The sequence below is a fragment of the Aspergillus novofumigatus genome, assembly GCF_002847465.1.
Source record: "Aspergillus novofumigatus IBT 16806 chromosome Unknown P174scaffold_7, whole genome shotgun sequence".
NCBI lineage: Eukaryota > Fungi > Ascomycota > Eurotiomycetes > Eurotiales > Aspergillaceae > Aspergillus > Aspergillus novofumigatus.
The window spans coordinates 456,422-480,086 of record NW_020194280.1 but is presented as its reverse complement, the minus strand read 5'-3'; the positions used below and the strand labels follow the sequence as shown (position 1 = coordinate 480,086).

The 23,665-nt window shown below is 49.7% G+C and overlaps 8 protein-coding genes across 8 annotated transcripts; 6 read left to right on the top strand and 2 right to left on the bottom strand.

The window, feature by feature from the left end:
* Positions 1-4,192: 4,192 nt before the first annotated feature.
* On the top strand, positions 4,193-5,700 carry P174DRAFT_394342 (uncharacterized protein). Its single transcript, XM_024823629.1, has 2 exons — positions 4,193-4,305; positions 4,375-5,700. Exons 1-2 carry the CDS (start codon positions 4,237-4,239, stop codon positions 5,518-5,520), a joined length of 1,215 nt encoding a protein of 404 aa, XP_024679273.1. The 5' UTR covers positions 4,193-4,236; the 3' UTR covers positions 5,521-5,700.
* A 269-nt stretch (positions 5,701-5,969) lies between these two features.
* On the top strand, positions 5,970-7,173 carry P174DRAFT_375802 (electron transfer flavoprotein subunit alpha/FixB family protein; the record flags this gene model as incomplete). Its single annotated transcript, XM_024822648.1, has 3 exons — positions 5,970-6,275; positions 6,325-6,517; positions 6,593-7,173. 3 exons carry the CDS (start codon positions 5,970-5,972, stop codon positions 7,171-7,173), a joined length of 1,080 nt encoding a protein of 359 aa, XP_024679272.1.
* Positions 7,174-8,155: 982 nt separating this feature from the next.
* On the top strand, positions 8,156-11,033 carry P174DRAFT_375445 (putative sister chromatid cohesion factor (Chl12); the record flags this gene model as incomplete). Its single annotated transcript, XM_024822625.1, has 2 exons — positions 8,156-10,548; positions 10,607-11,033. The coding sequence occupies 2 exons, from the start codon at positions 8,156-8,158 to the stop codon at positions 11,031-11,033; spliced, it is 2,820 nt and encodes a 939-aa protein (XP_024679271.1).
* Positions 11,034-11,527: 494 nt separating this feature from the next.
* P174DRAFT_453614 (uncharacterized protein) lies at positions 11,528-12,140 on the bottom strand (the record flags this gene model as incomplete). The annotated part of the gene is made up of 2 exons (XM_024829171.1): positions 12,019-12,140; positions 11,528-11,960 (listed from the first exon to the last, which is right to left on the bottom strand). The coding sequence occupies exons 1-2, from the start codon at positions 12,045-12,047 to the stop codon at positions 11,528-11,530; spliced, it is 462 nt and encodes a 153-aa protein (XP_024679270.1). The 5' UTR covers positions 12,048-12,140.
* Positions 12,141-14,080: 1,940 nt separating this feature from the next.
* On the top strand, positions 14,081-14,668 carry P174DRAFT_433793 (glutathione S-transferase family protein; the record flags this gene model as incomplete). The annotated part of the gene is made up of 1 exon (XM_024825824.1): positions 14,081-14,668. One exon carries the CDS (start codon positions 14,081-14,083, stop codon positions 14,666-14,668), a length of 588 nt encoding a protein of 195 aa, XP_024679269.1.
* A 660-nt stretch (positions 14,669-15,328) lies between these two features.
* On the top strand, positions 15,329-17,586 carry rscE (putative RSC complex subunit (RSC8); the record flags this gene model as incomplete). Its single annotated transcript, XM_024822640.1, has 2 exons — positions 15,329-16,054; positions 16,114-17,586. 2 exons carry the CDS (start codon positions 15,329-15,331, stop codon positions 17,584-17,586), a joined length of 2,199 nt encoding a protein of 732 aa, XP_024679268.1.
* Positions 17,587-17,868: 282 nt separating this feature from the next.
* P174DRAFT_270313 (uncharacterized protein) lies at positions 17,869-21,230 on the bottom strand. The gene is made up of 2 exons (XM_024821516.1): positions 18,151-21,230; positions 17,869-18,091 (listed from the first exon to the last, which is right to left on the bottom strand). Exon 1 carries the CDS (start codon positions 21,142-21,144, stop codon positions 18,211-18,213), a length of 2,934 nt encoding a protein of 977 aa, XP_024679267.1. The 5' UTR covers positions 21,145-21,230; the 3' UTR covers positions 17,869-18,091; positions 18,151-18,210.
* Positions 21,231-21,418: 188 nt separating this feature from the next.
* On the top strand, positions 21,419-23,631 carry P174DRAFT_444438 (DEAD/DEAH box helicase). Its single transcript, XM_024828084.1, has 3 exons — positions 21,419-21,737; positions 21,799-22,928; positions 23,012-23,631. Exons 1-3 carry the CDS (start codon positions 21,456-21,458, stop codon positions 23,583-23,585), a joined length of 1,986 nt encoding a protein of 661 aa, XP_024679266.1. The 5' UTR covers positions 21,419-21,455; the 3' UTR covers positions 23,586-23,631.
* Positions 23,632-23,665: the final 34 nt, after the last annotated feature.

The window sequence follows — 23,665 nt, the reverse complement described above, 5'->3', positions numbered from 1 at the left end:
GTTTGCTCGCTGAAAGTTGTGGTCGCAAACAAAAGGCCGAAACCTAGAAATGAATATGAGAGTTTGAAAGAGTGAAGACGAGGTTCCCAAAAGAGCGTGCGAGAGAGAAGACGAGTCCCTCTGGTCGGATAGGAATCTCTGGAGCCGCAGAAGACAAGGTTCTCTGGAGGAACGTAAGATCGCAAAAGAGAAAAATAAGGGAGGGGATCAAAGGGACTGAAGAGGAGTAAGTAGAGTGAGAGAAAGACGGTTAGTCAACAATAATGGCGGTCCAGGGGAAGCTGCGGGACAAGGTGTAAATGCAGACTGCAGACCCTTCCAGGGGGCTGAGAGAGCGAAAGTGTGTGTGGGTGGCACTGCCGCTGGAAACAGTGGACAGACAAAGACAGAAAGGCTGATAGTCAATAATACTACTACTGTACGTGTTAAATTAATCATAATAATAGTCATGCTAATAGAAATAGGGGGCCCCACTCCGAGAGAAAGACTGAAGGTTAATGGGGTCGAAGACTCCAGGCATACAGACTAGATGGTACAGTATGGACCACTTCATAGTACAGAATTCAATAATAAATCGGTTGGCGCCCTCCCGTTTGTTTTTGTTACTGTTGTTGTCTTCTTAGCGCCCTGGAAGTAGCTGGTACCTGGCCGTAGGGAGATTTAATCAATGGTTGACGGAAATGAGCCTGATGTAAGACCGGTGTGGTACGTCTTATTACTGGTCATTCATTCATCAGGGGTACGCTCGCCGAGGAAAAAGGTCGGTACCTAACCCAAAGTTAGAAACCTCGCTTCTGAAATCATCCATGGACAACGTGAAATTCTCTTGGATTAGCAGCCACAGTGGGGACGCCGACGTGTCTACAACAGTTTGTGGTGCGTATCCTGACTACTACGGTAGTCTAAGTAGTATCTAAATTCTGGCTAAGTCCAGTAGCTGAAAGCCGAGTTGCCTCCCCTTAAACACGAGAATCCCGGCCTCTAAACTCCAGAATTCGGAAGACTGGAACATTCTCACTAGACACTGGGCAAGGGGTTGCGGCTGGGGATGTTTATATCCTTTTACTTTTGACCTGTACTTTGTACGGAGTACCAAATTACCCAGATATCTAGCCTCCGTGCGTGATGTTTGTCCGTTTCCTGTTCCTGGCCTGAAATGTCGGCTTGAGCTTGGCGGTTGCCGAAATTACCATGGTCAGGTCTAGCCAATCACGCTGGAACCCTTGGCACAGGCCATGCAAAAATCTGGCGCACCCCTGAGCCAGGCACACCAATCACAAAGCAGATGGCTGTTCAAACAATCCCATCGCCGTACGGTTTCATCCCCAGCAGCAATCCAAGTCTCCAAAGCGTTGTTGTCTCATGTCTGATTCTGATGTGCATGACTGCATATGCAAGGTACCTAGTCCTGGCTGGCATTGATGATAGCAAGGTAAATGTGTTGTCATTCTTGCGGGAGGAACGGTGATGTCAAGTTAGCAGCAAGTTGCCAGCTGAGTTCTTCTGTAATAATGAGACAATAAACAACGGCAAAGGAAAGAGGGTCATTCCAGCTCTGTCCATGACGCGGAGTGTACTTGCGCTTTCAGTAAAAGCAGCAACTGAGGAAACGCGGTTTGTGGAAGCAAATCCACTTTCGATCTGCATTGGATCCAAACTTTGTCACGCTCCCGCAAAATAGGGGATGGTTCTTCCAGTATCTATCTAACTTCGGCAGGGTAAAGTAAATATGAAGTTCAAGGACTGGTTTTCAAGAAGTCGGACCTTGTTGGTAGATTGAATAACAATCTAATTGGTGAATAAAGTCTAGACTTCTCCTATCTTGGGGTTGAGTCATGTAAACTCAATAGTTCCCTTGGTAAATACTTTAACTGGCGCAGATCGGATGTTGCAAGTCGCAACTTGAAAGACAGCGACTCAACTTTTGATAGTCGAGAGATTTCTGATGGCTTGGATAGATGACCTGGATTGCTGAACATGTCTTACCTTTCCCGTCCGCAATCTGTGCTGGTTCTGGCTAAGTTACCCCCTGTACCTGAGCTCGAGAACCTACTACGGAGTCAGTATTTGAGTAGACGATTTTCTAGATGATTAATGGAGACCTTAATGATCCTGTCCGATCTTGAGCTAGCAGGCTATTTACGGGGAAAGATATTATTTCTCAAATATCCTTGAGGGCTGATTCATGCAGCTTCCTGCGTGCCTGTTATCTAGACTTCGTGTGGCCTGTGAAGCACTGTAGATGATCCCCCAAATCGCCCCATTGTGGGTACTCCGTCGAGGACCAGCTTACCTTAGGCAACACCTTTAATGGAGTTACGAAGTTGATTGATTTAGAGACCTAACCAGCAATTGGTCCATCGCAGAGCGCCTTGCTCTCATTTGAGCAATATTTTAAATCTTCCTTGTTCGTGCTGCTACTGATTACTGTTGACCAAGGCTGTTGTCATAGCTGGCTGTCAAATACATGGAGCACTGTGACAGGAAGATGTGGTGGGCGGTATCATACCTAGGTAATCTGCCCCGTTGCCCACGTTTCGGAGTATTGCTTCTATTGCGGGGCCATTCTGAGTACAGAGCAGATATCGTTTACTTGACTTCAATCTCTGGAATTTTGCAGAAATATGTTCACCTATAAGTATGAATATCGAGGTCGAAATCTAGGGCCAATTTTGACTCCAGAAGTTCGAAGCCCAGTTTCCCCCGCTTGGACTACCTTCGTTGCTTCAATTACACCAACGTACTGAACTGTCACCGACGAGCCAGGTAACAATATATAGAGGTATCAAGCTGTTAAGTATGTAAGATAAGTTTTCGAAGCCTATTTTTCCTCCCTGCGGCCTTGGATCTTGCAGAGATTATATTGGAGAAGCAAATGCCACTCCGACACCATTGCCATGCATTCGAGGCCTTTCCCTCACATGAAGGTAGCCCAGTAGCGTAGACTAATAGGTGGATCTCCAGAGTTACTCAATCAAGTAACTAGAGTGAGTCTTTCGCCTCTGTCGAGTCTCGTCGATACTCCTTTAGATGCGCCATGCGAGTAGATAGTCGTAAACACATCGTCAATCGTAATATTATTCTAGTTTAAGTTCATTAGCTCGTCAGCCATCATCCAAGCGCCTGTAGATATATTCTACAAATCTGCAAGAGTACGGTCAGACTAAACCGAGACTACTGTGCTGCGGCACTATGTTCCGAATTCCCTGACGAGGAATAGGGGTGATGCCGTGATTAGTCTACTGATTGAAGGACCAAGTATTCTGATCCATGCAGGAAACACTTTATTCATGGCCCAGGCCCCTACCACAAATGTGTTTCGTCTGCATTTGCCCCGCAGTAGATACCTGTCATGAAAAGCGGACTATGAGATGACAGTGACACAAAGGCGAATGTCGTTGACACTTATACTGCTCACATCTATCTGTATAACCTACCCCTCTGAATGATCTTATCGCATTTGCGTCAGCTTGCCTGTCGGTGGCAGGCACAGTCGGAGGATGGACTCAGACAGCCGCTGATGTTGGACCCAAGACGCTCATACTTGATCTTTCACGGGCACGAAGCGATGGAAATTGAACTAGGATATGCCAAACATTGGATAACATGGCTTCCACTGAGACAAAGTCGATGCTGATACCTGACCTGTAAACTACATAAGCTATCTCTGACTGTCTAAAGAGTGTTTGTCCTCCTGGTTCAGTCGTATATATATATATGTATGCACATCTCTGCGAAGTATACATGCGAATCAGGCGCTCCTTGCTGATATAATAGAGCCCGAAGAATTCTCTGAAGAACATGCTCAAAGTAGCCATACCATGAATACTGGGCCCTTGCTTGTATGATCTGCAGGAGATCTTAAGTATGTCGATTGAAGCATACCTTTGGGCAAATGACCAGCACCCAAATTATTGCTTATCCTAGTGATACCCGGACATTCCAAGAGAAACAAGCACCAGCTGGTATGTTTCGCCTTCATTTCTGAGCTGAATATAAGAGTCTCGTTATCTAGAGATGAACTCTTAGGATGACTCAGAAGGTTAGAGAATCATGAGTTTTGCTGGTGAGTCGATGTCGTTCGGTGCTATTTTGATGAGGGGACATGACTAAGCAGATGCATCCACGCCAAGACCGGACAAATTTACCTACCGCCTTCCCGTAAATTTTTTGATTTCCATTATCGCAAAAATTGAGATATTCGAATTCTGCAACAGCAGTCAATCAGTGTATAAAATGGTGTCCTCGACAGCGCTCACCACGAAAGTGGAATCTGGGTCTCCCTATCAGCTTGAAAAGAACCAAGTATGTCACCACTTCTACAACCTTGGGATCATCACAAACCAGTCCTTTTGCTAATCACGAACCATTTAGGTCGCCAGGGCTTCTTCCGCCCTCTTGAAACACATCAAGTCGAAACAGGAAGAGCAGGAAAAGACAGCCACAAAGAAGACACTTATTGGTGACGATGAAGATTCCGAAGAAGACACTCCGCTGAAAAATGAGGCGGTCTGGCTTGTGCTCACCACGAAGAAGCACGTTGTCGACAAGAACCGTTTGAAACCCGGAAAAATCAGCATTCCACACTCCCTCAATGCCTCGCCGTCGTTAAGTATCTGTCTTATCACCGCCGATCCTCAGCGCTCGGTCAAGAACATTGTCGCCGATCCTTCCTTCCCTCAGCATCTTTCCTCTCGCATTGACCGGATCATTGGTTATTCGAAACTCAAGGCTAGATATCAGAGTTTCGAGAGTCGCCGTCAGCTACTCTCTGAGCACGATGTTTTCCTCGCAGATGACCGAATTATCATGCGACTGGTAAATACTCTCGGAAAGGTGTTCTACAAGTCGAGCAAGCGGCCAATTCCCATTCGTATTGCCGAAATTGAGAAAGTTGATGGCAAGAAGGTCAAGAAAGACCCGAAGAAGAAGTCAAAGGACGATGACAGTACTTTCGCGTCCCCAGCCATTGTTGCCAAGGAAATTGAGAAGACGCTCAACTGCGCCGCCGTACAACTTGCGCCTGCTACCACGGCCGCAATTCGTGTGGGCTCATCTAAATTTACTCCAGAGCAGCTCGCCGAGAATGTTGAAGCTGTTGTCAAGGGCTTGACGGATAAGTTCATTACGAAGGGTTGGAGGAACATCAAGGCTCTTCACATCAAGGGCGCTAATACTATGGCCATGCCAATTTGGCTGGCAAGCGAATTGTGGGTGGACGAGGGTGACGTTGTGGAAGATGCTGAGGAAGATGTCAAGGCTATCGAGGGTGCGAAGAATGGCAAGAAGCGCAAGCAAACTGGCGATGAGGAGAAGTTACTCGAGGACAATAAGAAGGCCAAGAAGCCGAAGGCTGATGAGGATGACGATGCGTTGTCCATGGCTGCAAGAAAAGAGAAGCTTCAGCGGCAGAAGGCTAAGGCGTTGGAGGATGGGAACGAGTCTGGTAACAAGAAGGCTGCAACGGCAGAGAGAGCGGCGTCAGGGTTCTCAAAGAAGAAGAGAAAGTCGATTTCATAATTGCTTCTAACTGGTGTTCTACGGATGTTGTATTTGTCCAAGGTACGGGTTTTGCCGCGGCGTACTTAATGTCACGTGTGTCAGTTTTGTGATATAGACACAGGGCGTGTTCTCAATACCCCTCGAACAAAAAAAGTCTCTTTTCTGATATGGCCTTTTATGCTTTCTAGATCACCGCAAAAGCTCCCTTTTAGAAGCAATGTATTCCCAGAAGCGAGTACAAATCGTAGATAGTCTATCGTAAGCTTGTTAGAGGCCTCATGAGCTCGGTCATCATAGCCGAGGACAAGCCGGGATCGGCGATGCTTGGCGCTCCGACGATAACCACAAAGCCCGTCGGAATTATCGTCAGCGTCTCTGATTCCTGCTACCCGCATTCAAAAACTCATCCTTGTTGCCAACCCAACAAGGGATCCGAGCAGGTCTCACCACTCTCTGAATATAGCACGATGATTCCGATTGCAAGACACTCCGCCCTGCGGGCCGTGCGGTCGCAATTCCAGCCATCGCGGGCCTTCAATCAACCTACAGCCTCCGCACTTGCCCGCCTTCTCTCCACTTTAGCCGTGCTTGAACAGCGTGATGGCAAACTCCAGAACTCTTCCCTCTCAGCAATCGCCGCGGCGCAAAAGCTTGGAGGATCAGTCACAGCGTTCGTGGCTGGCGCAGGCGTGAAGGGAACTGCTGCCGCCGAGGCAGCTAAGATCAAGGGCCTGGACAAAGTAGTGGCGGTGGAGAACGACGCTTATGAAAAGGTTAGAGTGATCCAGGTTGCCATAAAGCGATCTATGTGCTTTTCTGCAGGTACTGATGTTCATTGAAATCCAGGGGCTACCCGAGAACTACGCTCCTCTTCTTGTGGAGAACATCAAGAAGGGCGAATATACTCACGTCATCGCGGGGCATTCTGCCTTTGGAAAGAGTCTCTTGCCTCGTGTTGCGGCTCTGCTCGATGTGCAACAGATCTCCGATATCACAGCAATTGAGAGCGAGGATAGTATGTGACCCCTGGATTGAATCTCGTTGGACTACGTGATGAGTGAGTCATCCGCATATTAACCCGTTCATGCAGCTTTCGTCCGTCCCATCTACGCCGGAAACGCCATCCTCACCGTTCAATCGACCGATCCCATTAAGGTGATCACAGTCAGAGGCACTGCGTTCCAGGGCACTGAGACCGAGGGCGGGTCTGCCGAGATCGTCGAGGGAGCAGACCCCAAAGCTCCTGCTCAGACCGAGTGGGTGTCCGAAGAGCTTGCTAAATCCGAGCGCCCCGATCTGGCCACTGCCTCTCGTGTTGTTTCCGGTGGTCGTGGCCTGAAATCGAAAGAGGAGTTCGACCGCATTATGGTGCCTCTTGCCGACGCCTTGGGAGCTGCAATTGGTGCTTCCCGCGCTGCGGTTGATAGTGGATTCGCCGACAACAGTCTCCAGGTTGGCCAGACAGGCAAGAACGTTGCGCCTCAGCTCTACTTGTGTGCTGGTATTTCCGGTGCCATCCAGCATCTTGCTGGTATGAAGGACAGCAAGGTCATTGCTGCTATCAACAAGGATCCCGATGCTCCTATCTTCCAGGTTGCTGATGTCGGCCTTGTTGGCGATCTTTTCGAGAAAGTGCCAGAGCTTACCGAGAAGCTGAAGAGCCAGGCGTAAATACAAAGATCTCATTGCGGAAGTGCCTTTTACGATTTTTATTCAGCCTTGTCATGTTATTCATTTCCTTATGCAAGCCTCTACAGGTGCGGTGTTTATATAACTGTATACCACGCAACGCCAATGCTAGGAAATAGATTTGGAGCCTAGTCTTAACAATTCATCCTATGCTGCTTAAGTCAACGTGCACCTGAATCGTACGAGGCGTGTACAAAACATGGTAAGGACTTCTTGCTACTCTGTACATTAATGAATTGGTGGACAGAACGTAGCAAAGGCTAGATGGGTGGTCTCCTCCCAACATATTATCTCAAGCTGTCTCAGAGCCTTCTTTATTCATGAGAAATGTGATCACACATTCAATTAAGCTAAATTGATCGCGATTCGTGAACTTAGGGGTGTTGAGGAGCTTATCGGAGTGCTACGGAGTAAATGCGGAGTGGCCAGCAATAAAGTAGCAACGATAAGCGGCCAAGCGCGTACTCCGCTGGCGCGTCTCAAACGCGTCGTCTTATCCCACTTCTCATCGAACTATGGGGAGTTAGCTGATAGCTACCCTCTTTTTTGTTTTGTTACTTTTAATGCCATCGAATTGATATGCCCCTCTAATTGACCTTAATGACGACCTCTTCTCCATTAATTCTCCCTTCGTTCGATCCCGCTATCCACCTTCACTCTGAAGAACAGAACCCTCTTTCAGAGACTTTCTCCGACGATCTCGAAGCCTTAAATCTCCACCGACTAGAGAACATCCGTAATAAGGTTGTTATACGACATCGGGCTTGGAATCTATCTGAAGTTTTTCGAAGTGACGAGGACGTGAGACCCGGTATGCAGCTTTGAAGAGCAGGCGGAGGACCGCTGGGAATCTGATATTGAAACAGATACTCCAACAAGAGCGCGAAAGACATTACACGAACCGAATGAAATACCTGAAATAAACTCAAGTTTTTACTTACCGTCTTCTCCTCCCGTCACCAAGATGCCGTTCATCTCATCCCCAGTTGCATCGCGCGCTGCTTCTCCGAATGAGGCGCATAAGCGGAAGAATGATGAGCAGTCACAGTCAATGGAGCCTAAGCGGCAGAAGATTATGGGCGGCTTCCTGGATGAAGAAGATGAAGACGAGGATGAGCTGGCAGCATTTCAGGATGCTCAAATGAAGAGCCAATTTGAGCTGGAGGAGCAATTAATTGAGCAGGAGCCAGTGGACCTGCCACAAATCCTCTCAAGACCTATACACACAGAGCCTTCTACTACGAGCGTGAGCGATCCGATTGCGCTAACTTATGACTTGCCACGACGAACAACGCAACTGGTTAAAATAAAGACTAGCTCTGGGAAGACATACACAATCACTCAGAAAACTTCTCAGCCTCAAGTTTCATACGAGAGGCTAGTTGCGAGTCGCTCGACTACGGGACCAGGACGAGCGCAGAAAAGCTACTATGGCATTGATATCCATCAAATATTGGATGAGGCTGCAAGAGAAAGTGAACAGGCTAAAGCTTCCACAAAAGCGCTGGACCGTACGATACAGCAATCTGTCGAGGCTCCTCTTGAGGGCCAAAGGAATAAGAAAATGGCGGCGGCGATGTGGACAGAGAAATATCGCGCTCGCAAGTTCACTGAACTCATTGGCGATGAGCGAATCCATCGATCTGTTTTGCGATGGTTGAAGGGCTGGGAGCCAATCGTCTTCCCAAATCTTGCCAAGTCGAGAGCCAAAAAGCCGGGCAACAACAATGATGATGGCGAACGGCTGCAACGTAAAGTACTACTGTTGTGTGGTCCTCCAGGACTCGGAAAAACTACATTGGCACATGTTTGCGCAAAACAAGCGGGGTACGAGGTACTAGAGATCAATGCCAGTGATGACCGCAGCAAAGACGTCGTCAAGGGGCGGATTCGAGATGCTCTTAGCACTGAAAACGTGAAAGGAGTGAACGTGGAGGTGGGAGATCGCAAAGTGCGAAAGGCTGGGCGACCAGTGTGCGTCGTCGTTGACGAAGTCGATGGAGTCGTTAGCGGGTCTGGGAGCGGTGGAGAAGGAGGCTTCATGAAGGCCCTAATTGACCTCGTTCTACTCGACCAGAAGAACATGGCAGGTTCAGCCGATCAGAATGCCAAGAACGGGAAAAAACGTAAAGGCGACACTTTCCGGTTCTTGCGCCCACTGATATTGGTTTGCAACGATGTGTATCACCCTAGCTTACGCCCCTTGAGGGCCTCCTCTGTTGCCGAGATCATTCATGTCCGCCAAGCACCGTTTGAGAATGTTGTCTCACGCTTAAAGAACATCTTAGCTCTGGAGGGTATTCCATCAGACAACGATGGTGTGCGGCGGCTATGCGAAGCGTCGTGGGGTCTGGCGAGGAAGAAAAGTGGTGGCCTCAAAAGCAGTGGGACGGCCGAAGGTGATATCCGAAGTGTGCTTGTCGCCGCGGAGTGGGTGGCGCATAAGCTGAAAAACGAAAACCTGTCGTCTCTCAGGCTGACACGGACCTGGCTCGAACAACGGGTTCTCAGTGGCACGGCTGAAGCCTCATTCTTTAAAGGGCTGAGTCGCGGAGGTGTACGGGACATTGTGGACCGTGTCTTTTTGGAAGGTGGAGGTTTCCCTGACGCTCCCATAAATGCTGAATCATTCCATGACCCGTTCGCCATTTCTAGCGGGAACGTGCCTCTCGGTGTTGCGGACCTTAGAAAACGGCATGCCATCAATAAGCTGCGCGAAATGGTTGATGCCAGTGGCGATCATGACCGCTGTGTATCTGAATGTTTCGCTACGTATCCGCTTCAATCATATCAGGATGACACATTTCTCTCCAAGCCTAACGCCGCATACGACTGGCTCCACTTCCATGATACTATCTCCTCGAAAGTCTTTACTTCCCAAGAATGGGAACTCACACCCTATCTGAGTCAGTCAGTTATAGCGTTCCACCATCTATTTTCATCCGTCGGAGGCAAGAGGATCTCTAAGAACCCCGATGACGACGAAGAGGACGAGCACCCCTTTTCGGGTCCAAGAGCAGATTTTGCGGCCTTCGAAGCTCAAAAGCAGAGCCGCGCGATCCTTACGGGGTTCCAATCTTCTTTCTCGGCTCCTCTATTACGATTATTCCGCTCAACGGATTGCTTGACGACAGAACTTATCCCAAATCTCATACGCATGCTATCGCCTGATGTGAAACCAGTTGTGGTGCGTGGAAGTGGGGACCAGAAGAGCGTGGCCAGTGTTCGCAAAGAAAGCGAACGAGCACTTGTTCAGGCCGCGGTTCGAGTCATGGCAGGCTTAGGGGTGGTATTTGAGAAAATCCGAATTGAGGGTGAAGGTGGTGGGCATGGGGGTTGGGCTTATCGTATGGAACCGTAAGTACTTCCTGTTCGTGTTTCTGCTGTCCGGCCAAGCTGAACAAGTTTCTCATAGGCCATTGGATTCGCTTGTGACATTCCACAAGACCAAAGGTACCTCAGCAGATACAGGCGGCTCTGCTCCTGTTCGATATGCCGTTCGTCAAGTGTTAGACCAAGAATACCGCAAGGAGACTATGCGGAAACAATCCGAAGCCCTTAGTTCGTCCAGGGCCGGGAAGACCTCGAACGGCAAGAGTGGGAAGAATGATGATGGCCCGTCAGCGAAGAAGAATGCAATAAGAAACGCACCGGGCATCAAGCGTGACTTCTTCGGCAGAATCCTCCAGGAGCCAGAGCCGCTGCCGCAGAGCTCGGATGGCAGTCCAGTGCAGAATGAAGCATCCAAAGCAGGAAGGAAAGTCTGGATCACGTACCACGATGGGTTTTCAAATGCTGTGCGCAAAACAATTTCCATGAACGAGCTGATGGCGGGACTATAGCGGCAGTCCCGGTTCTATGTATATACTAGCCTTCTTATGATTATGCATATCACTTAGCACTCCATGTCTAGGGAAGCGAACTTTATTGAAGACGGCAGAGAAAGCCTAGTCATTGTTTCAAGAAGCAATCGCTCTTGATTACGTATTATAAAAAAATTCAGGCAAAGCTTTATTAATGCATTGGGGCAATTATTAAGTATAGTAAGCAAACTCGACAGCAACATGCAAACAGAACAGAACGAAACAACGCAAGGCGGATACAAAGTGCTCAAATGAGGTATCGATCATTGATTTAGTGTTTTTGTCCTTGAAAACCCTGACTCCATTCGCCTCAAATCACAAATTCCAATAAGCCCCGAAAAAAGATAAAAAAGGCGTAGCATACTTGTCGTGTCTGGTCGTCGTTTCAAGGCAATGAGAGGGTATCGCATTCCGGAAGAAGCCCATCCAGTCACCAGGATGGACGGCGCAGTAGCGAGTTCCGAGTAGTGGAATCACCGCAGAGCTAGATAGCTGGCGACAGCCGCGTTGTGCTCAGCAGCAGCGGAGCATGGGGAAGAGCTGGCGTGGGGGTGGGCCTTGTGCTTCGTCGCGAGGAACTTCTTGTACATGTTTTGGACACCCTTTAGGGTTGATGCTTTGGAGGAGTCCGAGCGAGTAGAGGCGGCGTCGCCGGAGGAGGAGTTGGAGGACATGGAGGTTCTGAAAGGCATTTTGGTTTTGAGTGGTGATTTGTTGTTTGAAGAAGTCTTTGACGTGATTTTGACTTGGTCTTCAGAGAGGACTTCGGAGACTGATGTTCGGAAGATGTTTTGTTTGGTTTGTGGTGGTCTTTTATAGTTCTGGTATGTTGTTGCGATGGAGTTGCGAGGATTGTTTTGATTCTGTGCTTTGTCAAGGAACTGATTGTATTCAAGTGAGCTTGATCTGGATGAGTGATGAATTTCGAATGAAGGGCGATACTCGACATTCCTTATATACTTACTCGACGGCGTGAAGCTGTATACTAAACATTTTACTCCGGAATCAAATGCTCTACTCCGGTGATATCGGAGTAAGAAAAAAAATAGTCGGGACCCACCGACGTGCATCAAGCCTAGAACCAGACGCAAAGACATCATCGGATATTCTGCCCTACAGGCACCTAATAATTATGGAAGTGCCCAATCATCTACGGAGTACGATGATCGTGATCTGTCGGCCCATGTCAGCCACCGTTGAGGCTTTGCTCGAGGGACCTGCAAAGAAAGATCGATCATTCCGCCTTTTACTCCGTACTTTGGTAATGCGCGTACTTTCGATCGCCAAGTACTTCCATGAGTCGGATTCTACGGCGGTCGTTATAGTAGAAGTCTCACGATGAATTGTCAATATGCCTAACATTGCCGGAGTCTCTTTTGGTCACAGATATGTAAGCCATCGGGTTCTAGCCTCAGGCAGCTATGGGAGTATGTGGGATCGTGACTGGCGAATGCAACATCTGACAGAATCATCCGATCCAAAGATGGACAGAATGGATCCACCTGTGACCCATCGATCAAGCTTAGCAGTCCTGATTTTGGCTGGCGCGTACTCGTTGCGGTCTAGATACTCGGAATATTAAGCGCATGAGTCAAAGTCGAGATCACGGGGTGGCCGTGACGGAGTAAAGAAGACTGGGGCCGCGCATTCGAGACAGTCCGTAACGCCTCAATTGTCAATGACCTTGTTTAGTAAGACATCAAGAGCTGCTGAACAGTTTCATCTGCTCAGTCAGCCCAGTCTAGGCCATATGTTGCCTGTTCAGGGTCTGTTTAGCCTTGAGCTTGGGCATTCCGACAATGAGGGACCCACTCCGAAGCTCCGAAGTTTACTCCGAAACAATGACGTCCGTTTATCACAAGAAAAGAACATCACGTTGCACTTCGCGCATATCAAAAGGACTAGACGCCACTAGAACATTGAATAGCTTCAGTATCCTGGTAAAAATTTTTCCTCGACGGCTGGAAGTGATATTCATCCTCCGTGGCACTCTTTGAGTGCGAGGTCATGTCCATGATACCCTCAATCATCTGGTCTACGGAAGTACTCGGAGAATTCTGATCGCAAGTTTGTATGCATCTGCTCCTATTCCGAAGGCAGTAGAGCCTTGTTTTTGATATTACTATTCGCGTACTGAATAATTTGATTGCTAATCATTTTATCGGCCTCCCTCGGTAGTCCTCGATTGTCATCTGTCGCCGGGCTAGCTGTCAGCATTTACGCTAGAAGGCATGACGGTTCATGCTGTGTGATCAAGGTCTACAACTACAAGAATGTCCAAACAGATGGATGTTCTTGCTTCATCGAGCGGAGAAGGCCAATATCAATGACATGCCCCGTCTAACAACTTGCGGATACCCCACAACGGGGTCAAGCGATACGCCAAGAACAAACCGAGCATGATTCCTCTAGATGCGCAATCATCGCCACAACCTTGAGTTCCAAGACCTTCGAGATGTCTTACCGTTCTTGCTATATCGTTCCCGTAGATGGGACTACGGTCTTCAAGCATACCCTTGTGCTTGAATGAGAAAGCACGATTCCATGTACTTCGATACCCGCCAAGGATGCCTTGATTGATAATCCTAGATAATCCATCTTGAGTATCCTTCCCATCACATCGGTTAAGCGTCCTGTCGGCATCCAAGATTGGACGAGTCCTGACGAATTGATTCAAGGAGAACAATCCCAGCTACTAGTTATGAGGATGGTCAATTTGTCAGCATGGAATATATTCACCCCGCTTGGGCTCGAGAGCTTACTAATTTACTCTACAGGGAGGTGATGTTCAGAGGGTAGCTTCAAACAGATTGAGCTGTCGCAGCCAAGCACTGCCGGCATGCTCAATGTGAGGTGCCTGCGAAATCATGACGACTTTGCGAGTGGTAAGACTATAAATATGGAGGCCATCTCTGCCCTTGTCTGGTTCTTCTGTGATGGGAATCAGACCCAAAGCTCGTTGAGAAAGGATCTTCCACTGATCAATCCCTGAGTCGTCTCTCTATTACCCTTCAGCAAACTACAAGATGTCTCTGAAGCCTATCGTCCTTTGGAGCCATGTTGCCGGCCCTAACCCTTGGAAGGTTGTTTCCATTTTGGAACACCTGGGTATTCCATATGAGCAGAAATACGTCCCAATGGACCAGATGAAGAAGGAGCCATTCGTGAACATAAACCCCAATGGCCGGGTCCCAGCGATCGAAGACCCCAATACGGGAATATCCTTATGGGAATCCGGCGCCATCCTCGAATACTTAGTCGAAACGTACGACAAGCAGAACACCATCAGTTTTCGCGCCGGCACTCCAGAGTACTTCCTTGCTAAGCAGTGGCTCCATTTCCAAATGTCCGGCCAGGGGCCATACTTTGGTCAAGCAGTGTGGTTTACCATTCACCATCCGGAAAAGGTGGACAGCGCGAAGGAGCGCTACAACAACGAAATCCGCCGTGTCTGCGGCGTCCTAAACAAGTACCTTCAAAACCGCGAGTACTTGGTCGGGGATAAATTCAGCTATGTCGATGCTGCATTCGTTCCTTGGTCCGGATTATTCCAGCAATCACCGGGGACACAATCGATCTTGAGAAGGACTTCCCAAACCTCGACGCGTGGCTGAAGAGACTTCATGCCCTGCCTGCTATTTCCAAGGCTTTCAAAATCCAAGAGGCAGCCAAGGCCGCACAGGAAAAGTAAGGAATATGACTGGGTTCAAGGACCTGGGTTCCTGGGCGGCATGACATTTAAAGGACTTGAATTGATTTCGCAGTATTTGGATACACGAATTGAACTACGTCTAAGAACAACTGAGTCTGAAAAAGTATCATAGTCGCACACCGAATCTTTTTCTTTAGAAACCCGTTCTACAGCATTGCTGCTCTCTGATATGAAATTAAAACACAAAGTAGACGTAGTAGAGTTAAGGTAGTAGCGTTCTGTAGGGAATCGATATATGCGCTAGTCCTAAGAAGGCTAATTCACGTGAGGCTCTTGGCGCGAGTTTTTGGCCGTGTCGCGACTTGAGGTAACTACACTGCGATCCTAGATGCAGTTATCCCATCCATCATCAAACCCACTAACATCCTTCGCTTGAAGTCTCTTTCCATTCCTTTTTCTTTTATTCGGGAGACTTGTCGCTCTGTTTTTTGAAGCCTTAATCCCAATCAAGGGTTGCAGCTGCGCCCTGTCTTCCCCAGTGAAGTGACCTAAGACCGGCAACGAGCCTTGTTGGACATCATTTGCGACCCCCAACTTTCAGCGGCCATCCCAGTCAAATAGAATGGAGGAACACTCTGCTACTACTGGCGGCGCTGCCGACAATGTTAACACGGCAGTTGCGCCGCAAGATACCCCGGCCGAACTGGCCAATGCATCTGGTAGGTTTTGCCTCCACTTCACCCCTGAGAAAGAAGACACTAGATTCGCCAACTGCTGCAACCGCCTAGGGTCGCAATCACGCAGCGAATCTCCTGTGAAGAAAACCGAAGACGTTCCGGGCACTGATAATCCACTAGATGCTCCCGCCTCTCCCAAGCCCCAGAATGAGGGTGAGCCTGAAGATGAAGAGATGGGCGGCACCGAGCCAGAGACGAAGAAGGAGTCCGAGGGAGGCGACGGAGCCGGCGCTACGAGTGCTCAGCCGTCTGCTGAGGGTGCATCGGAAGAACAAACAGTGCAGGGAAAGTCAGCGCTTGAAGCTTCGGCACGCTCACATCTCGTCTCGCAAACACACGCCATCATCCTTCCCAGCTATTCGACGTGGTTCGACATGCATACAATTCATCCGATAGAAAAGAAAGCGTTGGCGGAGTTCTTCAACGGTCGTAACCGGAGTAAGACGCCGGCGGTCTACAAAGACTATCGCGATTTCATGATCAACACGTATCGATTGAACCCCATCGAGTATCTCACAGTCACTGCTTGCCGTCGCAACTTGGCAGGAGATGTATGCGCTATCATGCGAGTTCATTCATTCCTCGAGCAATGGGGCTTGATCAACTATCAGGTAAGTCTACATGTATTGTCTATAACTTCATTCCCGAAGCTAAAGTGATCTCCTGTAAGGTTGACCCTCAAACACGGCCATCGAACATTGGTCCTCCCTTCACTGGACATTTCCGCGTGATCGCCGATACACCCCGAGGTCTTCAGCCTTTCCAGCCTGGTCCTCAGCATGTTGTCAAAGCCGGAAAGCCCCACCCTGCCACTGACCGGGCTGCCTCCGCTACTCCCGCATCCAAAGCCGATCTCAATCTTGAAATTCGCCGCAACATCTACGATGATAAGGGCAAGGAAATTACACCAGCTGCTGAAGATAAGGAAAAGCAGACCAACGGAGAGGGGTCAGCCGCCAACGGTACAGCTGCGGACGCATCCAAGGCTATGGAAAGCGCGGTCCGAGAGCCTAGAAAGAAGTTCCATTGCTTTTCTTGTGGCATCGACTGCACTCGACTCAGATTCCATTACGCCAAGGCAGCGCCAACAACCACGAACGCAAATGCGCCAGACTCCAAGTACGATCTTTGCCCGAACTGTTTCCTACAAGGCAGAATGCCTGCTAGTCACAACGCCTCCGACTTCGTCAAGCTCGAAGATAACGAGTACACAATTGCACCGGATAAGGATGCTCCTTGGTCCGATTCGGAGCTGATACTTCTTCTCGAAGGCCTAGAGAGTTTCGACGACAACTGGGAGCAGATTGCCAATCATGTCGGCACAAGGACCAAAGAAGAATGTGTGATGAAGTTCTTGCAACTTGAAATTGAAGATAAATATGTCGAAGACATGCCGGAGATGCGTGCGGCGAGTGGGCGAGACCCCATCAACCATGTCGAGAACCCGGTCTTGTCCGTGGTCGCTTTCCTGGCGCAAATGGCCGAACCGGCTGTGGCCGCCGCCGCAGCAGGACGCTCAGTGGAAGAAATTCGCAAAGAACTAAGGAAGCAGCTGGACAAGGACACCGGCTCCGGCAAGCCGTCGGATAAGGGCAAAGAGAAGGAGGGCGCAGGCGTCAAGAATGAAGATTCGATGGACGTAGATACCTCTCGTGAAGAGGCAGCTGCTGATGTTGCAGAGTCGGGAGAAGGCGAGAAGCAGCGCAAGGCGTCTCTCGCAACGGTTGCGCTCGGAACCTCCGCAGCACGTGCTGCGGCCCTCGCCTCGCATGAGGAACGAGAGATGACTCGCCTCGTCTCTGCCGCTGTCAACGTGACGCTTCAGAAATTCGAAATTAAGCTGCAACAATTCAATGAGATGGAAGAGATCATCGAAGCTGAACGCCGGGAGTTGGAACTCGCTCGCCAGCAGCTCTTCCTGGACCGCATGGCCTTCAAGCGGAGAGTAAAGGAAGTTCAAGACTCTCTCCAAGCTATCAGCCTAAAGGGACTCACTGAGGAGACGGCTAATCTCATCGGAGATGCTGCCACAGCAGGCATTGGCAATCGTTACAACTTTCAACCGGCAGGTGGCGATGCGAGGGATGGTGTACAGCCCTTGAGTGCAGAGGCGGGCGCTGACTACAAAACACTTGATCTGTGATCGTATGACAACTTCTTCATAAAGAAAATACTCGCATGAAATTGGACGTGTCCGAAACAGCGAGAAGACGCAATACCACATATTCTTCTGATGATATGGGACATTGAGTGGGTTACTCATTTATAATTTGCAATTATTGTACAATATCATCAAGGCGGATTAAGGGGAAAGCAGGACGTACCTAGGGATGTTCCAACTATTCCTCCATCTCTGGACGCGGGTTCGGTAGAGGATGTCTCAGCTGGTGGATGGGTTTTTGCAACGCTTTGACATGTTTACAGTTTGTGTTCATCCAGCTAGGAAAAGGCGCACGATGTTTTGGAGTTTGAGAGTTATACTGTCCGCGTCAATTAATCCGATATAGTAACAAATCTCTTGTTCTTTCTCCTACGCTATGATAATCGATTCTGGCGGTTGACACCTGCCGACCTCCAATGCGGCCATTGGTTGAATAGTCCTTGCTGATATTTCGTCATAGAATTTCTATATACTGACAGCATAGTTGCTGTATAAGTCTGGGGTATCAGATCAATGGATAAGCCAATAATATATCGGCTACGTAACTTCATAGTGACCAGTAACCAAAACCCGGCCGTGTCCACGTCAACCAATATATTCTGCTCCTCAAACAACCGGGCTCATGGGCTGAGAATGGAGAGGCAGATTATTCTTCTCGTCCTCGTCTTCCGATGATGAGTATCTTACCTCTCGCTTCTGGTGTCGATCGTACGGGAGATCGTCATCCGAGCCGGAAGACACATCGTCTTCATTTTCGTTCTTATATCGTTCATTTTTATCTTTCGTATCATCATCGAAACTTGAGCCCGACTCTGAATCTAAACCTGGCTCTGATGCAGACCGCCGGTGCGCCACGTCGGCTTGGCTGCTTTCTCTGTTCGGTTCGAGCTTGACTCCTCGCTGGGGACGGGTCGACGAGTCATCGTCGCTGTCGGAGTCATCGGAATCAAGGTATGAGTCCGAATCAGTGCCTCCCAGTTGATGCTCAGGTCTGATTGCTGGTCGTGAGGGAGCCCGAAGATGTGGTCTTGGTTTGCCCTCCTCGCCTGATTCAACTTGAGAATCGGTCTCATACTCCGACTCGGAATCTTGGCTCTGGCTAAATTTGACGTTCTCCTCTTTGACAACGGGCACTGTGTCCTCAATAGCATGTATTCTTTCGTTTCTAGATTCGATTTGAGACCGTACGGAAGGTTTCTGGTCGAGGTCGCTACCCTCGTCGGACTCGGGATTAGAAAGGGGCGCCTGCTCGGGCTCCCAGTCGCTATCACGGTTAAGGTGTAAGTTCTCGTGTTTGATACTCGGTCCAGCAATTTCAATCACAGGCACACCCCCTTGGTTTCGTGGGGAGCCATGTTGTTTTTGATCAGAGCCGCTCTCTGCTGCAGAAGTCGCATCAGAACCAGAGTCGTACGCGTCTTCAATATCGGACTGTTCGCCTGTATCAGCAGCAATTGCCTCCCCTTTCCTGGTCAGGACTGAATCTTGTTGCTCGGACGCAGTGGCCTCGACTTCAGGTTCCCGAGAGGAAGGAGGATGATTTCGTTCCCCATCGCTCAACTCGGAGTCAGGAGCCGGTTCTCCATTTGAACCGTACTCCAACCCCTTCTGGTTGAAATCCTGACTTGGACCTTGATGGCGAGGATCTGTCTCCATATCCATCTTCGAGTCTCCGCTGCCTGCAGAACCCGACTCCTCCTGGATGGAGCCTTCAATGTCCATTGCATCATTGCTTTCGTCGATTTGTGTTGCACCACCGCTGTCTCGGTCATCATAGGCCCTCAGCTCGTCCTTAACAGTGTGATGCCTTGGACCCTGCGAATCATCATTACCACCCATTTCATGATCTCTGTCGCTGGCTACTGAGACGGGTGATTCTCCCGTAACCATGTGTCTTTCAATACGTCTCCTTTTCCGTCTATTCTCTGACAAGTCTTCGTAGAGATCGTGCACCTCGTGCCCGTATTCCTCCCAGTCGCTTCGGTACAGAGTCCGGTCGCGCCAACTGACCAGGTCTTCTTTCGTCTTGCGCTCGCCAATCGGCTTGCGCAACTTTGAGCCTTGCTCCGTGCCGGAGGCCAACGACGAAATTCCAGATGAGGCTGGCTGGCCCATCAAGTTCCAAAGCCGCATTTCTTCTGAGGCATTGTTCAGCTGGTCGATCTCTTCTGCGTGTTCCTCTTCGAGATTAACCGACGGCTCATCGATAGGTGTCATCTCAGGCGATGACAATATGGATGAAGCGTAGGAATAGACGTCAGATTCGTCATCATCTTCTTCAACTGTGTGGTGCGGAGCGCGGCTCTCAGATCTTCGCCTGGAAGCGCTTCTTGCATTAAGGGACTCGTCGACTGGAACCTTCCCGGAAAGAATATCTTCCACTTCGTCGTAATCCATAAGCTCCGACTGCCATCCTTTCTTGTGGCGGAGGTCTGCAACTTGCAAGCTGCACCTCCGCGCTAACCCAACCCAAAAGTCGAAGCGATCCTGAGGCATGTTGAGCACATTCAGTGCAGTCTTCACATCACGCGATCTCACTATTCGTGCTTTGCGGTTTCCGGTTTCCCTCATATTCCGCAGTCGTGACATGGCGAAGAACAGGGTAGAATGTACGAGACGGCGAGTCACGCTTACGGCCAGAGCGTAGAAGTCCGCAAGAGCGTCAGCCGTAATGGAAGGTGTCTCATCAGCGCAGGCGACATTGACCCAATTGTCCTCTAGCCTTGGACCACCAGCGTTCATGAAGAACCTTTCAGACAGTCTGATCCACTTATTGATGTTGAAAAGCTCGGCAGTGACATAGACGCTTGAGCCAGGTAGAGGAGTCTCGTCTCGTTCCTCCAACTGTTCCTCTACCATTTCTGCGATTTCTCGATCGACAATCCACACGTTCTGATGTAACTTTCTTCCAACAACATCTTCAGCCCGCTGTTCTTCAAGAGATAATAGTTCGGCATAATCGTCAAGTGCCTTGCAACATTCTTGACTAATCTCCAGTGCTGCTGGAACTTCGCCGAGGACGATGGTCCTGCTGTGGGAATCTCGGACGTGTTGCCGTTCCAGTCCTCTGTGTAGGAGCTTCAAATGCTCCTGAACTTCTAACTCCGATTTTGAGCCAATCGCTTGCGCAATTTCCGCGATGCCATTTTTCCCTTTTCTGTCGAGCATGCTGAACAGAATCTCCTTCTCTTGCGAAGTCCAAATCGCGACGCCATTTTGAGTGGGATTGTAATTTTCGCTGCTGACAGTGGAAGGCACAGAATTGCTCGCTGCTTCTGCAAATTCAGCGGAGTACGCATCCACACATCTTATTCCGAGTGATGTGCGTAGAGTATCCAGTATCTGAGCCCGTGTCCCTCTTGTTGCCCTCGGTATTACCTCCGGAGTGGTTTCGCCTTCGGGCTCTGTCGGACCGAGGCCTTCAAAGTCGTCTATTGGAGGAGACGAGGCTGAGAATTTTGTGCTTGAGTATCTGGAGTCGATATCGGAATCAGACGCTTCTTCGTCATCATCTGGCTCGTAAACGCTTGAACTGCTCATCGTCGGGTCTTGAGAGATTCAAGCACGCACGCCAAAGACGTTGGGTTCGGGCAGATGATGGGCGCATCCCAACGGTCTAAGGTGCCTGAAGAAGCTATAATTGCATAGTTAAATGACTAAATATCATATAGCAACAAGATCCAAAAATCCAAAAAAATGTTGCGTCGAGGTACTTATCGGCCTGGAAGATTTCTGATAAGAAATGTTTGCACTGTTTGCCTCGTAGATAGCATACTATCTCCACGAGGCGAGCAGTGACAGACAGGGCCGTGTCTCTCATTATTGACATCCTTTTGCTTCATGGCAACTAGATGAACGTTTTTCGACGGAGATTGGGGCATATTCCCATTTTGGATATCATCACTCGAGCTAACCGACCTCACTGGCGACTTGCATTTCACCGATATGGCCGTTTCAACTCTACCAACTCAAGGCCGACCACAGAGCCTTCCACAGAGCCTGCACGCTCGTTTGAATCTTCCAAGTTAGTCCTTCGAGACTATCAGGAGGAATGTATTCAATCTGTGTTAAAGTACTTGGACGAGGGTCACAAGCGCTTGGGTATCTCTCTTGCGACTGGTGCAGGCAAAACGGTTCGTGTGACGGTTTGCATATTGCTCGGACATTGGCTGATCTTTCTCTCAACGCTGGCAGGTCATCTTCACCGAGCTAATCGGTCGCATCCCGTCACGCAATGAGATAGGCGACAAGACTTTGATTATTGTGCATCGAAAAGAGCTTGTGGAACAAGCAGCCCAACATTGCCGCCGCGCATACCCTGACCGAACTGTCGAGATTGAGATGGGCCATAGCCATGCCTCAGGAGCTGGGGACATCATTGTCGCTTCTGTGCAGACTCTGACGCGAGGAAATAGACTAGCAAAATTTAATCCGAAACGGTTTAAACTGGTGCTGGTGGATGAAGCGCACCACATCGTCGCTTCCTCCTACCGAGAAGCTTTGAAGCATTTCGGAGTGGACGAAACGTCTGCGGATTCTCCAGTTCTCGTCGGCGTCTCGGCTACATTTTCTCGGAGCGACGGACTGAAACTGGGTGCTGCAATCGATCACATTGTATATCATAAAGATTACATCGACATGATCGACGACAACTGGCTTGCCAATGCGGTCTTTACTACGGTCTGCTCCGAGGCAAACTTGTCCAAGGTGAAAAAGGATAGCTTTGGGGACTTTGCAATCGGCTCTCTTTCCAAGGCAGTGAACACAGAGAATGTCAATAACATCACCGTGCGTGCATGGCTCGCTAACGCGCAAGACCGCAAATCCACGCTGGTATTCTGCGTAGATGTCGCACACACAAAAGCGCTTACGGAGACCTTCCGCAGCTACGGCATCGATGCGCGGTACATCACTGCAAAGACCCCAAAAGAAGTACGGATGGAGCAGCTGCGCGCATTCAGAAACCGAGAGTATCCCGTTCTGCTGAACTGCGGTCTCTTCACAGAAGGGACAGACATCCCGAACATCGACTGCGTCCTCCTTGCCAGACCGACCCGGTCGCGGAACCTACTCATCCAGATGATCGGCCGGGGACTCAGATTGTACCCCGGCAAGGAAGACTGCCACATCATCGACATGGTGGCAACCCTCAACACCGGCGTCCTCTCCACACCAACCCTATTCGGCCTACACCCAGACGAAGTCCTCCAAAAAGCCAAAGCCAAAGATCTAAGAGACGTGCCACTCGAAGGCACCGCAACCGGGACAGGGACCCCAGCCGAGGAAGGAACAGAGGAACCGCCGCCGCCCCGGACGACTCAGACGTCAACCTAACATTCACAAAATACGACACAATCTACGACCTCATCGCCGACCTCAAATCCGAAAAACACATCCGCTCTCTAAGCCCACACGTCTGGGTCCGCGTCGGCGACGCCCGCTACATCCTCTCGGACGCCTCAGGCTGGCTCACGATCGACAAGGAAGAAGACACAGGTCGAGCGTACAGACCCCAACCCAACCCCGACCCGACCTCTACCGCCAACACACCCGACGACCCTTACATCTTCACCGTCCGCCACGTTGCCAAATTCAAAAACTCCGATGACAGCGTCACGCATACCCGTCCGCGACTCATCGCCACAGCCCCGGACTTCGAGACCGCCCTCCGCGCGGCAGATACATTCGCAACCAGCGAGTTCGAGGAGAGATACATCTCGGTGTTTCAGCCATGGCGACAGCTCCCCGCGACGGAGGCGCAGGTGCGCTTCCTGAATAAATCGAAGGTCCGGCACGGGTTGATCCACAGGAAACATCTTACCAGGGGCCAGGCGGCGGATCTGATCACTAAGTTGAAGTTCGGTGGGAAGCAGCGGTTCGCGGCGCGCAGGGCTGAGCGGCTCTCTGAGTTGCGGAGGCAAGAGGAGGTCGAGGAGTTGAGAAGACAGGGCGCTGTGAGGGTCGGGCCGGTTGAGATCTAGCTTTTTCTCCATTGACACTATTGTATAGTATAAATGATACCTCGAATGAAATGTTGAATGATTATGTATGATTCCTGTTT